At 38.1% G+C, this 17,880-nt stretch overlaps 1 protein-coding gene across 1 annotated transcript; it reads right to left on the bottom strand.

The window, feature by feature from the left end:
• Nucleotides 1-3,141: 3,141 nt before the first annotated feature.
• LOC132175205 (tobamovirus multiplication protein 3) lies at nucleotides 3,142-16,790 on the bottom strand. Its single transcript, XM_059587079.1, has 11 exons — nucleotides 16,424-16,790; nucleotides 16,179-16,269; nucleotides 16,024-16,076; nucleotides 15,824-15,916; nucleotides 15,623-15,694; nucleotides 6,220-6,292; nucleotides 6,082-6,127; nucleotides 4,560-4,623; nucleotides 4,418-4,471; nucleotides 3,987-4,064; nucleotides 3,142-3,687 (listed from the first exon to the last, which is right to left on the bottom strand). Exons 1-11 carry the CDS (start codon nucleotides 16,586-16,588, stop codon nucleotides 3,595-3,597), a joined length of 882 nt encoding a protein of 293 aa, XP_059443062.1. The 5' UTR covers nucleotides 16,589-16,790; the 3' UTR covers nucleotides 3,142-3,594.
• Nucleotides 16,791-17,880: the final 1,090 nt, after the last annotated feature.

Raw genomic sequence — 17,880 nt, 5'->3', positions numbered from 1 at the left:
CCTAAAAGCCAACCTAAGGAGGAAATCATACGTAATTCAATAACAACAAAATTAGCACAAAACCCACGTTACAAAAGCAAGAAAGAAAATGTATGAGTGAGGAATGCTAGAATCACATTTTTATTCCACAATGCTAGTATAGATAGGCTCTTTTGTTATACATGTAGAAGAACTATATTATGTTGTTCCTCACCATCAAGATTTGAAGAACCATTCCTGGTATCTTGAAAAGATGACCCATTGATCCATAGTTGTAATATCTATTATAGAGGATCAGAGGTTACACAGGCTAATCCAAGAAAGAAAGAGAATTACTTGAACAAGTTGCGAATTATTAACTATATCTGAGGCACTCCTAAGAGTGGTCGAACTTGGTCTTCATTCTATCTGATCTTATTCTTTGCTCTTTTAAGTATACGTAGGTTACGTTTAGTAAGCGGAATGACTATTCTATTAAAAAAAAGAATAGCCTTTATTAAGAATGAAAGGTGGGATGGAATAACCATACTATTGGCCTATGAGAGAATGACTATTTCTTAAATTTGAGAAGAATAGCTATTCGTCAATTTAAGGAATAGTTATTCCTTCATGGGCCATGAGAATAAATGGCTATTCCAAGTGTTCATATATGTATACTTTTAACACCAAAGCTATTTTATTCCAACTTCTTTCATTTTTTTGATAAAATAGTCATTCCGCGTACCAAACATACCGTTATTGTATGACAACTCAAGTGGTTTGTTTTGGTGAGGAAAGCAAAATTTGTTTTATAATATTTACATGTTGTAATTTGGACCCAGCAATAATTACTCATCTAAATTATACCTCATAAGACAACCTAACATCGTCTTCATACCATTAAGTAATTTGATTTAGAGGAGAATCAACAGTCCACCATCGATGCTTCATCAGTTTTGTTAATAAACTGGCAAGCCTCTTTTTGTTCTGTTGCATTAAGGCTCTCTAATGTGCTATATATCATTTAACTAAATATTATCCTTTTTCTTTTTTGACGCTATTTTTGGTATTTATACTGGATGATAACTCCCCATTTTCCCACGCATTCTTCCTTTCTTTTATTACTCGTTCATAATTTATATTCATAAAATCTAGGGAGTTCTATCGTGTGTACCATTTTCTTGATAGAACCCAGAAACCAGAATTTTCAAAATGGGTTAAATTCACATTTTGCCCATCAAAACCTAACGATATAAGCGTTTTATTTTTTTTAATAAAAAGGCTGGTTGGGTTAACCAGCCTGACTTTCTTTTCATTTGAAATTTTTGTTAGATGCTAACAAGGAAGAGAGAAGAGATATTTCTTTTCATTTTAAAATGCTTGCCACGTACGTTTTGATGAGCAAAATGTGGAGGTTTGATTATATTGTAGTATTTCTCTTTCCGCTCTTGTAGTTTGATAACTTTATTTTTTGTTTCCTTAATTTTATTTTGTATTACAAATAGTACTTTGATAATGACTAAAAACGAATACGGTACTTCTGTTAATCTATCATTCAAAAACTTAACGGAAATCTACGTGACCAAAGGATGAAGTGAAATGTGGCTATATGCTTATTAAAAATTAAAAAACTAAAAATTTAATAAATAAAAAATATTTGAAAACAAAAAATTTAAAATTTAAAAGGAAGAAAATGAAAAAATTTCCCCACTTTCTCTTTTTGCCTTCTTTCCTCTCTCCCGGTCTCCCCTCTGTTTCTCAAGTAACCCATTTCATTTTTGGTTTGAATCATCTAACGACCTAAGCAACAATCTTTTTCCCAAAAACTCAACAAATTCAAAGACTCACATGGAGGAACTGAGAGAGATAGAGTCCATGGAAGAGATAAACCAACTGTTACCTCAATTTTCTTTTTCTTGCTCCAGTTGCTGTGTAGAGAGAGAGAGAGATGAGAGAACAAGAGAAAATTTCGAAGAGACAGAGAGAAAGAGAGACAAAATAGGTAATTTTTTGTTCTGGAAAGAAAGAAGAAATTTTCTGAGAGCAATTTTCTCTTTGGAACCCGCATCTGCATTACACTCTCGATCCTCTGCCACTACTACACTCTCGATCCTATGCCACTACTACCCTCTCGTTTCTGAATATCTGCTCTATGTTTTCTCGAGCCCAAATTTTTCTTTCTTCCTCATACCCTTTCGGGCAAGGCAGCAAAGAAATACCTAAAAAAAATCCAGCTCCTTCACCTACCCATTTGGAGATGGCAGGAGAAATTCCAAAAACTTTCTTCTTCTTCATCTACCCACACGGCCATTGCAGAGAAAATATCGCCATGGCCTCACCCACTTTTTTAGATTTTTTTTTTTAAAAAAAAACTTTTTAATGTTTTTAATAATTTTAGTTTGAAATTTTTCTATTTATTTATTTTTAATTAGTATAGAGACACATGTTGACTTTTTAAAAGGGTTTACGTAAATTTTCGTTAATTTTTGAACGAAAATTTGACAAAATTATCATCTCCGTTTTAACCATTATTAAAGTACTATTTGTGATACAAAATAAAATTGATCAGGTAAAAAATAAAGTTGTTAAACTACGAAGAACAAAAAAATATTTAACCCTTTAAAAATTATAGTGTCATCAAATCCTAATTTGGGTGCCGGAACCACCTCTCATGGCTAAGGGTTGTTTCAGCCACCATTTATTTATTATTTTTTGTAAATAAAAAAAAAAATTGTATTTGTTTGTCTTTAATGATGTTTAGAGGCATTTTAGAAAATTGAAGAAAATATATTTTTTTTTCTAATTAATTTCAGTATATATATATATATATATAATATAAAAAGAACAACCTCCATCAACTAGTTTTGCCGCCTTCATCATCCTTCCATCGGTTGTAGAAAACCTACCATTCCAAATGCTGAGGGTTGACCGTAAGACTGGTAGGAGGAGAATGGAGGACACAGCATCAACCCTTGTCAACCATCCTTCCATCTCCCCAAATCCATAACAAACACATCTCTTTTCCTTCTTCCACAGCCATTACACAAATCCAAAGCAAAACTCCCTCCAAGGTATGCTTCCTTTGATCTCACAACTCTATACTTTTACCTTCTCATCTCTATTCAACATACTTGCAATCCAAATAGAACAACTCTTTTTAGTATAATCTTTCTGAAACATGCATTCACCAATATTCTAACACAATTTCATAAAATCTGGCAGAGATCACATTTTCACTAGTTTCACAAATTCATTATCCTCAAGCATACGAGAAAGCTCTCTTTTCTCACATCCTTTTCTTTTCCTTAAAATCATAGCATGCATGGATGCTCACAAAGTTGTATCGCGTGGAACCAAAAAGAACACTGATTACACGATGTCGAGAGTTGAGACATACAAAGCAAAGATCATGACACTAAATGTCTAACAGAGTCGCAACATATTTCACTATCTTTAGAAATTCTTTTCAACAAATCTACAACCCCCAGAGGAGCAAGCACATATTTTTTTTTTTTTTTTTTTAAATAGAGCTCTTGTTCTTTTTAGAGGCTAGATAAGCATATCTCAAAAGTTGACTCATCCATTACTCCCCTTTCTCTAGCTCTGTTTTTCATCATCTGTTGATCTTCAATCCTCTTAGCGAATAGGGTGATATTGAGTGATCCCACGTTTTGGAGGCAACTTCCTCAGAATGAAAAGGACCAAAGAAGAAGGTATTATCTCCACCGACTGTAGACAAAAACCGGGGGGAGAGAAAAATGTCAACCATATGAACCATTAGATAAACAAACTACATATGAAATAAAATCAAAATCTTAGAACATTAAGACAATGATATCCAATCAACATAGCTACAGCTCAAGAATAACACCCTCCCCATATGGCTCTTGTCCCAAAACGCAAAGTTTAAGGAATCAGAAACCAATAAGACAAACCAGAAAAAAAACACCTATGAATATATCAATCAATTTCACTATATCTATAAATGCATTATATGTCAATGAGCATCCGCATAAACCAAAACTTACCACATAATATATTAAGTTTAGAACAGGATGATCCAAAACATCAAGGTTTGCTGCTTTATCAAATGCATTAAAACACATCTGCAGGAAGAGAAAAAAAAAAAAAAAAAAAGTTGCATTTATTAGTGGAGATCAAAAATCTTGAACAGCAACACAGGTATGACATTGTCATTTGTCACCATTAATTGATCAACTTAAAGGCCTCAAAAGGGAATGGCCAAACCGCAGGTACAGGATCCGGTGTAAATAGTCTAGTTTGGTGACAAAAATCATGTACACACCAGAATAATACGAAAACAACCACCCTTGTAGCTCCATTGGTATTATAGTAGGTAAACATTAACTGCTTTGGAAGCTTTGTTGGTTTAAGAAACTAGGCAAGGGTTAAGCGACAGTAAAGTGAAGGTGGAAAGAATACAAGTGGACTTACTTACCATAATGCATCTAACAAGGAAACATGTAAAACATATAGTTGTCACATAGCCAACCTGCCCAAGATGAGACACCCATAACAATTAACAAAGCAATATGAACAAAAATAAATTACAAATGATTATTTCTGAAAAAAGTACGTGCCTCTTGCAGCTTTTTACGTCGTCCTTTGGATTCTACAGGGAAGCGCTGCAACATCAAGAAGAGTCTGCCAGAAGATGACAGTTGTAAATGTTAGAACATTCCACTGAATGTAAAAGCTTTAAAGTTACAAACAAACAGGTATGTACCAAAATTCATTATCATTCCACAACCATGCAACCACATTACTAACTGACTGAAGGTAACACAGATGCCAATGAGTAGAGTTGTAATTAGGAGAATGATTCACCAAACTAGATAATCAACGTAAAGGAAATCACATAGTCAAAATTTCTACCACAATTTGTAGAACAAGCCCTAGGAAACCGAGACCTAAACTCAACCTACTGCACACAGCCATGCTCAGTACCACAGCGGTAAAAATTTAAGCCAGATCTTTACCCAACAGTCAGACTAGCTACAATGTGCACATTTCAAATGATACATGAAAATTCTAATATGTCTACCACCTTGGCCTACACACACTCACACAGCTTCATTAGTATTATTTTTTTACACAGAGTAAGGCTCCAAATCCAAAATTATAGTAAAGGGCATTTAGAGAATATACACTCCAAGAAGGCAAGGAGTAAAGCAGCAGATAGCAGTTCAGCATTGACCAAAGCATATGTTACGCCATGTTGCAAGCTGCCCATGTATATTGACTACCACTTAGCATTATATAATACACACCTATCAACTGTGATATGTTTAAGCAACAATCTCCTCCCTGAACGCCAGAAGAATTAAATGCTCCAGAATACATCAAGTAAGAACGCAAGGACCAACTAGTCACATTTGGACCTTGCACTCTTAAGTATATACTTGCACTTTAAAGTATAGATTTACAGTGCTGATAAGCATGGCTCACTATAAATATTCAACTTTTTACTAAGTTCTCCAATTTCCTCATACCACAAAGGGAAATATCAAACTTTCCATTCAATCACTCTTAATTCATTGGCAGGAATAGGACACAACCCTGAAGTTAACAATGTCGAAACTGAGAGAGAAACTCTGAACGGCAGCAAAATTTTCACATAATTGTGATCATGCATCTGGACCATAGTGCATAAGTAGACTAGTTTTTGAAGTCTAAAAGCAAATTATTTGTCAAGTTAAAATTGAAAATCATTGCAAATTAAAGCCCACAAACCCATTGAATATGTGTGCTCAGGTTAATAAAGCAAGTAGCTAGAATGATATAACTACCTCCAATGATATAAAAAATTTACATGCTTCACTTTTCTTTGTATGTGTTTAAACTATTTGGTCTTCCAGAGTGAGAGGCCTGCACGGACTCAAGCCCAAATGTGCATGAGTGTATATATCATCTCATATGTGTTAGTGTATGAGTTAGCCATTTGGAGCAGTATGAAATCTAGCTGACCAAAAACTTTGTGGGAGGATAAATGAATTCCGGTTTGTGACTCTTGTATACACTAATTTATACATGCTGCAACCTTGATGAATTCATGTTGATCCAAAAGCAAATGGAGCAGAAAAACAGACGCAGAAAAGTTACCTTCCACCATATAGGAGAAACCCAAGGGCTGCAAACAAAGAGACACCTGCCAAAATATGTGTCAGGACCTATAATTCATTATCTCAATAAACTATTTAGCTTTACAAAAAATGTACCCAGTGTCTGGTAGAAATAAACCTGCAAAGAACATCTTTGATAGGATGACCACAATTCGTATAGGCTTCCACCATAATATCAGCCACATAGCAATCTGGAAGGAATTGAACCATAATAAGAAGAGAAAGAATCGTTGCTCAATGAAATCCACATAGATTTCTGAACATGAAACAGTAGATTTTCAGGTAAAAATATCCATGCTTAAAACATGAACTCGGATATGATACTAATTCTACAATACACCCAGTATAATTGTCGTTTTAAGTAACAAACAGTGAGTACACAACATTTCCAGGACAATCACAAACAAAACCTACATGAAGAATGATTGATGTAGATAGAAAATAAGCCTAAGGCCCAAGACCTAGTCAAATTAAAGGTCCATTCTCACAATAGCCCAAAAAGCCCCAAGGGAGCCTATAATAAAAGACCCCTCCTCTCATAAACTCAGGTCCGTCTCCTCTCTCAGAAGAATTCTCTCACACTTTTTCTCTCCTTGAGGCAAAAATACTAACTTGACCGTCAGAGGCTCCCCTGTTGACCATAGGCCAACGCCACTCCAATGGTTCTCTTCTTATTTTGCAGGTGACTCGCAACCTAGTCCGGACATGCAAAATTTGGTATCATCAACCGGGGCGTATGTGAGAACGATGTTCCTCATTTCCATAAGCGTACAGCTTGGGCTGGGTTGGTGGTTCCCTTTCTCTCCTTTGGATCTGTTCATATGCAACAGATTTGTTTTCTATCACAACTCTGCATCCATTCATAGCCACTCTCAAACCTCCCTCTCCCTCTATGTTTCAACCCTCAAAGAAGAGGCCCAATAGGTGCCACTTTGGCTACAGCTTTGAAGAACTTTGACCATCCACTACCACTGCAGCTGTGTATTTGCAAACACCCGTCGATGAATGTAGATGTCCGCTCAATCAAATCCAATGAAAAAAAATCCAACATGATTGCAACTCTCCGGGATAAAAAAAAAAAAAAAAAAAAATAGAGAAAGGCAGATAGAAACATCCTCTCCCTCAGGAAAAAGAAGGGCGAAAGATATCAGCGTCTAGGTCTTCTTTCTCGAAGATTCGACTTTGAGGTTTCTCCATCAATTGGATTGAATTCTTCTTCTTCTTCACTCTTAGTATTGCTTGGTTCAATGGCCTCAACACAACCAGAACTGCCCCAAGAAGAAAAAAATCCCAAGAACATTCAGGAGGAGAAATCCAGCTGTGAAGAAGAACGACGTGGAACTCGGCGAATTGTGAAACATCCCAGTTTGCGTGGTTTCTTATGTGCCTGATAGGATAGTCCAGATGTGGCCCGAAATCCAGAAAGACGTGGAAGCCATAATCTACAAGTGCATGAACAATGATGAAGCATTCAACTTTTCTCTTGGTTCGTTGAAATTCAAGATGTTGAAGCAGTGAGCTGAGCAGATACCCCAACTTTCTCTGCCCCAACTTGACTGAACAGATCCACTAGTCAAGGGCCAAACCTTTCACTGCCGAACTACCAAACCAAGCTACCACGTCGACAGGTAGTGTTTGAGCTACTAGCACCCGAGGTGCATGCTTTAAAAGCATTCATGCAAAGCAGAGGGGCCAACACTTCAGTCCCGTCTGTAGCAAAGGAGTTTGCAGGCACAACCACCTCGGACCACGCCTACTGCCAGGTAACCCTGCCACTCGGCAGAGGACCAATGCCTATGCTCGACTGGTACAAGGGCACCACCTTAACCCACGTCAAGCAGAGGACCAGCACCTCTGCCCATGGCAGGCAGAGGGCACCCACCTCTACCCATGCTGGGCAGACGTCCAGCACCACTACCCAAGTCAGGCAAAGGGCCCTACCTCTGCCCATGTTGAGCAGGGGACCAGTACCTTTTCCCTATACAGGCAGAGGGCCGGTGTTCCATGACCGGGTAGGCGTCAACTACCTTGGTTGTGCAACTTCGAAAGAGCCCTCCGCCCTACGCGAGTAGAGGACTAGCATCTCTGCCCTTGAGGATTAGAGGGGCACCACCTTTGCCTGTATAGGGCAAAGGGCCGTTGTGCATGAGACAACCACCTCGCCCATGCAACTTCGAAAGAGCCTCCATTTCGAGAACTATGCCACTGCCTAGCTAGTGGCGGAATTCCCTAGGATCAACTTATTTGTGACTAAGGATGAAACTCCATACGACCCAGCTGATCTACCACAATATCCTGGACCTCCTACTGCTAATTTCATTAACAAAGCTAGTGTATAGGGCCAAGACTTAAAAAGGCATCGATAAAGAACTCTTGCACCTTGAAACGAACGTGACTGAAGTCCAAGAAGGTAGCATGGATAAAGAGCCATGTGCAGGGCACCCCAACACCCAGCACTCAGCAATGTCCGACTGGGTACCAAAGCCGCTTTTCAGTGCACCCAACACTCAACATGGACGGACTAGGCTCCAAAGCCGCTTTTAAGTGCACCCAACATTAGCCTTGTCCGACTAGGCAACAAAGTCGCTTTTCAGTGCACCCAGCACTCGGGCTTGACCAACTAGGATCCAAAGCCACTTTTCAGCACACCTAGCACTTGGCCTTGTTCGACTGGCAACAAAGTCGCTTTTCAATGCACCTAGCACTTGGCCTCATCCAACTGGGCAACAAAGCCTCTTTTTAGGCACCCAACACTTGGCCTCTTCCAACTGGGCAACAAAGGCACTTTTCAGCACACCCAACACTCAACCTCGTCCAACTGGGCAACAAAGCCGCTTTTCAATGCACCTAGCATTCAACATGGACTGACTGGGGCTCCAAAGCCACTTTTTAGTGCACCCAGCGCTCGGCCTTGTCTGACTAGGCAACAAAGCTGTTGAAAAAAAAAATTGTGTTAAGAAAGCAAAACCTATTTCCAAGGAATTGGCAACAGGCGTCTAAGAGTGTAGCAAGGTGGCTTCCCACTTACATCAAGGTGGGAGTAATCCCATCCTCCGGGTCGCGAATTTAGTCAAAGTGGCTTCCTCAAACTTTCTATAGCAAAAGGAAAACTAGAGTTCCTCTACAACGATCAATCCTAGACATAATAGCTCCAATCCCTCTTAGTGCCTCGATGTCTTGAACATGTAGTTACACTGAGAATGCAAGGGGACACCTGTTTTCACAACCACCAGCAATGCCACTGGTTTAGATGTCTCGCTCCCTCGCCGCCTCGTCAAGTGACACACAACACTATCTCGCATAGTTAAGGGCTTCACCCTAGAGGCACCGCTTCTAACGCACCTAGCCTCAGCCCAACCAGGGGCCAGCCTTTGAAAGATGAGTTGTAACCCGCACACCCAACCTTGTCCCAACCCGAGGCTAGGCCTTGAAAGTCGCGGCCTAAGCTGTGCACCTAGCCTAGAGTTAGGTGAGGCTAGCCCTTGAAAGAGGCCTAACCCATGCACTAAACCTCAGCCCAACCCAAGGCTTGCCCGTGAAAGACGCAACCTAACCCACGCACTTAGTCCCAACTCTTGGGTTAAGTGGGAATCACAATCCTTTTCAAAAACCAAAAGTATTCTATTATCATTGAGGTTTTTAAAAGTTGGGAAAAGTCCTTTGCCCTTAGTATTCCAGGCAAGGGGCAACCCCAGTTACAAAATAAAGCAATATTTCCAACACTCTAACAGATGCACAAGTCGACCATGGGAATGAAGGACTACTGGTGTGGATAGAAAACAAGACTTCAGCCAAGGCTAGAGACCCAATCAAATTAAAGGTCCACTCTCACAAGAGCCTAAACAGCCGCAAGGGAGCCTATAATAAAAGACCCCTCCTCTCAGAAAGCCTGGTACGTCTCATCTCTCAGAAGAATTCTCTCCACCCTCTTTCTCTCCTTGAAGCAAAAATGCTTACTTGACCGTCGGAGGCTGTCTCACTGGCCATAGGCCAGCACCACTCCAGTAGTTCTCTTCTTAAGGTAACCCACAACCCAATCCGAGCATGAGAAATTTGGTGTCATCAATGATCAAACAAACAAAATTGAGACAATAATTCAGGTGGGTGCTGAAGAGTGCACTGAAAATGGGGAGCATAATTTAAAATCTAAGACCTAATTTATGGAGACTATCAAAATGTACATACAACACAAACGTGCATACCCACAGCTTCCATTTACATGATCAAGTTTTGGCATGATTTATGGTGTGGAGATCATCCATTGAAGGCAATTTTTCCAAAATTGTTTAGTATTGCTCACTGCAAAAAGGCTTTGAAGTCAGATAATGTGCAGTTTTCTAACGGAAATCAAAAGTGGAATATTTCTTTTACAAGGCCAATTCATGATTGGGAGGTGGACTTGGTCACTTCATTCTTTGATATCTTGTAATCTGAGGTTGAGACAAGTTGGTGTGGATAAAATCTATTGGATCCCTTTCAAAAGGCAAACGTTTGAGGTCAGATCCTTTTATCATGCCCTTTAGAATCCTATCGGCTCCCTAGTTCCTTGGAAGAGCATTTGGAGAAACAAGGCTCCTTTGAGAGCAGCGTTCTTTGTGTAGAATGTGGCATTAGGGAAAATTTTAATTTTTAATAACTAGAGAAAAAAGCACGTACAGTGGCGGATGTGTAAGAGTAGGAGGCCATAGATCATCTTCTTCTTCACTGTGAAGTGGCTAAAGAACTGTAGGTTTCGATCTTCGGTCCTTTTTGGTGTAGAGTGGGTCATGACTAGTAGGGTGGTGGAGTTATTAGCTAGATGGAGAGGTCAGTTGGGAAGCCGGTGCATTTTTAGAAGCTTAGATGGGGGCTCCTATGTGCTTAATGTGGTTCATTTGAAGAGGAACAAAGTTTTCCTCCAAACTGAGTTGAAGGAAATTTCTCCAACCTAATCTATAAAAATGACATGTGTTCTTGAACATGTGAAAAACACATGCTTTTTTAATAGCAGGGACAATGTTGGAATAAATTGTATTAAAAACTCATGTGCATCTCACATGCTATTAAAAAAATGGATACATGTCATATTTATAGATTAGGTTGGAGAAAATTCCTCTAAGCCAGTTTGGAGGAAAACTTTGTCCTCTGAAGAGAATGGAATGCATGGAGCTTTGAAGATTTTGAGAAAACCTGTGTTAAAAGCTGATATGTTCAAATCTCCTTATGCTTGGATGGTTGCGTACAATAGTCCTCGTTTTTCTAGTTTAACTGAATTTTTGGACTTTTGTTCTTCTTTCTCTTCTAAGTTTGGATTTCTCTTGTATTCTTCATGTGTACTTGGGTTGCACCCCTCTATGCTTTCTAATGAGATTAATTTTCTTATCAAAAAAAGAATTCCAATAATCATCCCCTTTAACGTTTCCCTTTCAGAAAGAAAACTTTTTTCACAATGTTGATCACATTCAAAGAGAGAGGAGAAAGAGAGGGGGAGTGCTAGAGAGAAAGATAGCAGGGGAGAGACTTCTGAAAATCAGATATCGCTCAACCTAGACTTGAGGAAGTGACACTCAAGTCAAAAGCAAAAGAAAGCTTATTTAAATCAAACTCGAAATTTAGTCAAAAGGAAGTTGCTAATCAGCTTAGAAAGCAAAGTAGGTTCCCTACATGATATTAAAACAAGTTTGAAAAGCAATTTGAAATAACATATTGATGAAGAAACTGAAATGATAAGGAATTTCATTGAAACTATACAAAGATGATATTGAAGTTTATAAAGATAATCAAATACCAAGAGGGGGAATATATATATATGTTCATGACAATTTGTTCTATGGCAGCGGAGGAGAGCCCGTATAAGACACAATCACGAAGATGGCACTCATTGGGGAAGGATTTGGAGTGTGATGTTCATGACCTTGATCTACCATTTGATCTCATCCTTGAGATGGCATATGCAGCCATTTTTTTTATAAGTAATCACAATTCATTGGAAAGCACAAAGGCGCAACCCAAGTACAACGAAAGTATAAACACCTAACTAGTAGTAGAAAAAGGATCTAAAAAACATGAAAGTTTGTAATATTAGAGTCAAAAGCTTAAGCCTAATCAAAAAGTCTTAAAAAATAAAACCTTCAATTCCAGCAAGCAAAGAGATCTACCACCCGACTAGGCATAACCCTAAGCCAATCCTCCACTGTTGAAGATAGTATTCCAAAGAACACTGGCAATCTCACAATAGAGAAAACGATGACCCACTAACTCCCCATTGTTCTTGCATATGCAACACCACTTAACCACAATGACATATCGTTTCCTTAGATTGTCCATGGTGAGGATCTTCTCTAATGCTACCGTCCAAGCGAAGAACGCCACCATTAAGGGAAATTCTACCAAATACCCCTCCAAGGGAAAGTAGTACTATCATGGGGAATAAAAGCATTATAGTATTATTTGACATCAAACAACCCTCTCTCAGAGGTACCCAACAAAGCAATCATGAGCCACTTAGAGAAAGTAAAAATTCCACTAGTGAGAGGTGGTACTAAAGAGCTCCAAATGGTCAATTCCACTAGTGAGAGGTACTAAAGAGCCCCAAATGGTCTGCCATAACAGCTTCCTTAAAATGGGTTTATTCTATACGATTCCAGAAAAGCTATCTTAAGGGTTTGGTCCTCGCACAAAACGTCATGCCAAAACTGAACTTTAGAGCTATCACCAATCTAGTATCGTTAGACAACTTCCCACAACCCCTCCTAATTTTTTTCCAAAGCTCCACCCCATATGACTCATGGACCTCATTGGAACACCACCCTCCCCAAGCACTGCCATATTTAGAGTCCACAACTAACCTCCAAAAGGCCTCTCTCTCATGAGCATAGTGCCAAGCCACTTTCTTGAAAGAGCTCGATTGAACGCAAGCAAATTTTGAACCGCCAACCCTCCTTTTGAGATTGGAGTGCACACCTTAGTCTAGCTAACCAAGTCATATTTGAAATCTTCACCCATGTCACCCAACAAAAAATCTTGCTGCAACTTTAAGCAATTGGCAACACCAACCGAGAGGGAAAAAAAGGCACATTAGAGAAGTGCTTTTAATCTGAATAACTCTCCCACCCTTTGACAAGTATATCTTTTTCCAACCAACCAACCAAATGGCGATCTATCTTCTCAATGATATCATCCCAAATAGATTTGGTCTTAAACGAAGCTCCCAATAGAAGACCGAGATATTTCACAAAGAAAGGATACCCTACAACCCAAAATACTAGCCAAGCCTTCAACATTCATGACATTACCAACAGAACCAACTATGATTTAGCCAAGTTTATTAGTCAAACCCTAAACCGCTTCAAAGCATAAAAACAAAGAACGCAAATTATGAAGTTGATAAGGATTTGCCCCGCTAAATATCAAGGTGTCGCCCACAAACAAAAGAGGAGAAATATTGTTAGCTCCACCACCTCCAAGGCCACACTATAAATCATGTTAAAAGATCCCCCATTCACTAACATGAAGATCATTTTACTTAACACCATTACATCCACCATTCGATCTCGTTCTCAAGGTCCATTCAAAGTGGCCCAATGTTCAATTTGCGGTCATTCCTTGATCAGCAGTCACCACCGACCAGCCAAATTAAAATTGATCAATTGCTATCAACTCAACTCAATTTGGTCACCTAGTTTAATCAACGTAGGGTTCATGTATATATACTGTAACACTCTATTCCCACATTGAGTAGATGAGTAGCCCACATAAAATGGGTAGTTTATAAAGAAACTTATGTGTTAAGTCCCACATTACTTACTTACTAAGTAAAACGAGCTTAATAAGTAATTCTAGGAAAGCTTCAAATTGACTAGTTTTTTTAGGATAACAGTGCAGATGTGGCTAGCGCTTTTCATGGGTCATTACAAGTGGTATTAGAACCGCTAAGTAACGTCATGTAGTAGTAGAGCACTGCATAATGTGGTCATGATGAGGACATTAGGAGTTTAAGGAAGAGAGATTGTAACACCCTGACCCCACATTGGGTAGGTGAGTAGCCCACAAAAAGTGAGTGGTTTATAAAAACTCATGAGTACTAAGTCTCACATTACTTGCTTACTTACTAGGTGAAGCTTGGCTTTATAAGTGATTTTAGGAAAGCTCCAATTTGACTAATTATTTTAGAGCGATAGATGTGACTAGTACTTTCCATGGTCATTACAACCATCTACCAACCCTAATGGTTTGGCAGGGTTTTATCAACACAAGGGGTCAATGCTCACCCCTAACCAAAATAGCACACATAGCACGCGCATGAAACAATAATCTTTTGTAACATAAATAAGACAAGACACCACCAAAGGGGGAAATGGCCATATTACCCATTATTGATCCCATCTAAGCAAGGCCTTTGAGGTAGTTTCCTAACCTTGAGGTCACATGAAACATCAAAATTTTAAAGACCGCACTTGAGCTTAAAAGCCCAAGACCATTACTCACCAACAATGGCCCAAATAATCTTCCTTCTTTTTTCTTTTTTTTCTTTTTTTTTTTAAACCCTGTTACATTGTTTGCCTAGATCATTGTGTTATAAAACTAAAACACACCATTCTTTCCCTATAAAATCAATAATTTAATCCATTTCCATGATCCCTTTAGTATTAAGAGAGAAGCCAGACAAGGACCAAAATGTGAACCAATATCTAGGTGATGAAATCAATAATATGGAAATTTTCAAAGCCCAAACTTCAGAGACCATAATTGCGTATGGGCAACCAATGGCAGCTTAATCATTCAAATATGTATGTGGGTCCACGTAAAAGTACATTCTCTAAGTGTTAACGGCACCCAATGTTTATATTCTGAAATCTGTCCAATTCAAAAATAACTAGCCCCATTGCAGAAGGTAACCTACCAAGAAACCGCAGAAATCTCCATTCATTACTTGTTCTCAATTTCTTTTATATTGATATCTAGAAATAAAATTGTCCTGAAGCCCCAAGGTCCTTCATACACAATCAAAGCCCAAACTTCTCAATAAAAGAAATTGTCATGATTCAAAAAGTTCTCAAACTTCTGAATTGATGATGTGGCATATGGTTACATAAAATTTCTTGATACACAACCTCTTAGAAAATTAAAGAATCAAGTAGAAATATAAAAAGACAGAAGGTTTCTTAGATTTTTCTCACTCAAAATGGAAGAGATATAAATACACCAGATGGTCATTTATAGATTCATAGAGTCTCAAAGGTTCCCCAACATCAAAAAAAAAAAAAAAAAAAAAGATTCATAGAGTCTCAACTACACTATAGATAAAACCCCCAAATGTTGAGCTAAAATGCTAACTCATGGAATAGAATATCCACAACTTGCCTCCACAGTTCTAATATATCTTTACATTCATTAACCACAAAAAGTAATGAAGGTCAGAAGAAAAGAAATGTCAACGCTCAATTTATGAAACAGAACTAGCTCCCTCATAGAAGGAACCCAACTTCGAAGACCTCCCATTTGCCGGGACTTAAAGTGAAACAATGAGCGAGAAATTTCACCTGAACAGCATAAACCACTGCATTAACTGAAAAGAAACTTGGTCTAAGTCCATCTGTAGATGCAGCACGTGCCTGTTTTACATTCAGGTCAAGCGTTGTTATTAGCAGACCACCTTTTGAACTTGTTATTAAAGCGTAATCATACACACTCATACCACAACAAACCAAAAGAAAGCAAACAACCTCAAATTGAACCCTAACCTGATAGTAAATCTCTGCCCAGAAAAGAACCAAAAGCGCATATGTCGTGAAGAAAGCAAGACTTGGCATATCAAGCAAGACATGTTGGACAATCTAATTGACATACCCAAACAACATTCACGTTAGAAATAAAAATCCAACAATACGGATTACAGATTAAAACTTCGAAAAAGGCATAAACCATCAAATTGAAATTAAACCTCTGGTTGTATCTTCTGCACCTCCCGACGAAACACAAAAACCAATGACCGAACTGTAAAACACTGATTTTGCTCAGTAAGAATAATATACTAACGCTTAGAATGCACAAAACGAAGATAAAATCAGAAATCCTTTGGTGCAAAATGATACAAACCCCCATTCACCAAGAAATTGAGAAAGTGGAAGACCTTCTGCGTGGTCCATCCATACTCTGGCACTCTCAATTGTATTCGAACCAGTTGAACCTTCAATAATAATAAAAAAAATCAAAAAAAAAAAAAAATCAAAATCAAAATCAACGATCTCATAATTAACAATTCAAGAGGTCCTTTTCAATTTACTCCGACTGGGCATCATAGACAGATACATATACGTATAAAAGATATGAAATAGACATACAAGAGCAACGGCGGCGACGACGCCGTAGAGAGCAGTGAGGACGTGAAAGATTCGATCCTGCCAGACCCGAGATTCGTTAATTTGTTCCCACCAACTGGAGGCGTCTTTGAGCCCGTGCGCCATCACCGCTGTCGGTAGTCCTGCTACGCTTCCGCCGCGCACCATCACCGTTTATGATCCCTCACTTTCACGGCGAAATTTCGCCCCGGCACCACCTTTTTCTCCGGGAAAAGTAACACACCGATTAATTGAACAAAAGAAAAGGAAATTAAATCCGATTATCGTCTTCTTTTTCCTTATTTTAAATTCTCGGGTAATTTGGGAGTCCGAAGCAGGCCGGCATAAAAGAGAAGCGAGGGTGATTATGAGGCTCACGGGGCCTCTCTCAAAGGTCGAAGCTACCGGCTATAGCCAGTCCATTCTGGCTGACATCTTTCTACGCGTCTCTGAGGTGACCGATACTCCACGCGCCCATGCATCTCCACGTTCTTATATGATTCTTGGTATAAAAATTATTTTACGGATCTTTGTGGTAATGTCCTTTTTTTTCTTTTCTTTTTTCTTTTTTTTTTTTACATGTCACATAAAATAAGAGATGGAATTCAAACTAGTGACCTTCACTCCGCTTATTAAATTAATCTTGCATACAATTTTTGTCCATTTTTTATGAAATTATAATTTTATACTAAAATAAAAAAAAAATGGGGAAAGATCACATACTCCCTCACATTACCATTCAATTGACAATGTCCTCCCAAACTTTCAGGCCTTATTTGTTAAACAACATGGCAACATGGTACTGTTCACCAATTTTAAATAAAAATAAATAAAATAATAATTTGTATAGAAAAGTGAAAAAGTAGTATTGAAAAGTCGAAAAATTTTGTTGTGTAGTAATTTTTTTATTTGAATAGTAATAAAAAGTAAATGATGTAATATAAAAAGTGAAAATGTTTTAATGTTGATTTTTTTGAAAAAATACCACCTCAATAGCAACAGTATTCTCCCAAACTATAAAAAATTGTCAATATCTCTCCTAATGGCAAAAATATCCTTAATAAAGTTAAAAGAAAAGGAAAAAAAAATCGTTTCTTTTAAGAAAAAATTAAATTCTTTTTTTTTTTTTTTTAATTTATGGGGTATTTTTCTATTTTTGACAAAAAAAATTATGGTCATTTTTGTTTTTTTGCAGCCTTAAGGAATATTGAGTCATTGACTCAATTAAAAGTTTGAGAGAAACATTGATAAGTTGGTAGTAATTTGTAAAAAATATGTAAATTTTTTTCTAAAAAAAATAATTAAAATGAAAAGATGACTTGGGACTTTGGAACTGACAGCAGCCACAGATGGTGGATTTCGTAATGGTTTTGTTAGACAAATAATTAATGTTTTTTTAGGAAATAAACAATTTAATACAAAAGGCCTTACTACAGTGAACTCGAAACTAACTTTTGTAG

The sequence above is a fragment of the Corylus avellana genome, chromosome ca1 (genome assembly GCF_901000735.1).
Source record: "Corylus avellana chromosome ca1, CavTom2PMs-1.0".
Classification (NCBI taxonomy): domain Eukaryota; kingdom Viridiplantae; phylum Streptophyta; class Magnoliopsida; order Fagales; family Betulaceae; genus Corylus; species Corylus avellana.
Note: the sequence above shows the minus strand (reverse complement) of the source record. Positions and strands in the feature narration are given on the sequence as shown.

Excerpts from the sequence above, each read along its gene's own strand:
- LOC132175205 (XM_059587079.1), bottom strand. The coding sequence starts at position 16,588 with ATGGTGCGCGGCGGAAGCGTAGCAGGACTACCGACAGCGGTGATGGCG. Across the intron at positions 16,270-16,423 it reads TCGTCGCCGCCGTTGCTCTT|GTTCAACTGGTTCGAATACA; the intron begins GTATGTCTATTT and ends TTATTATTGAAG. Across the intron at positions 15,695-15,823 it reads GGGCAGAGATTTACTATCAG|GCACGTGCTGCATCTACAGA; the intron begins GTTAGGGTTCAA and ends AATGTAAAACAG.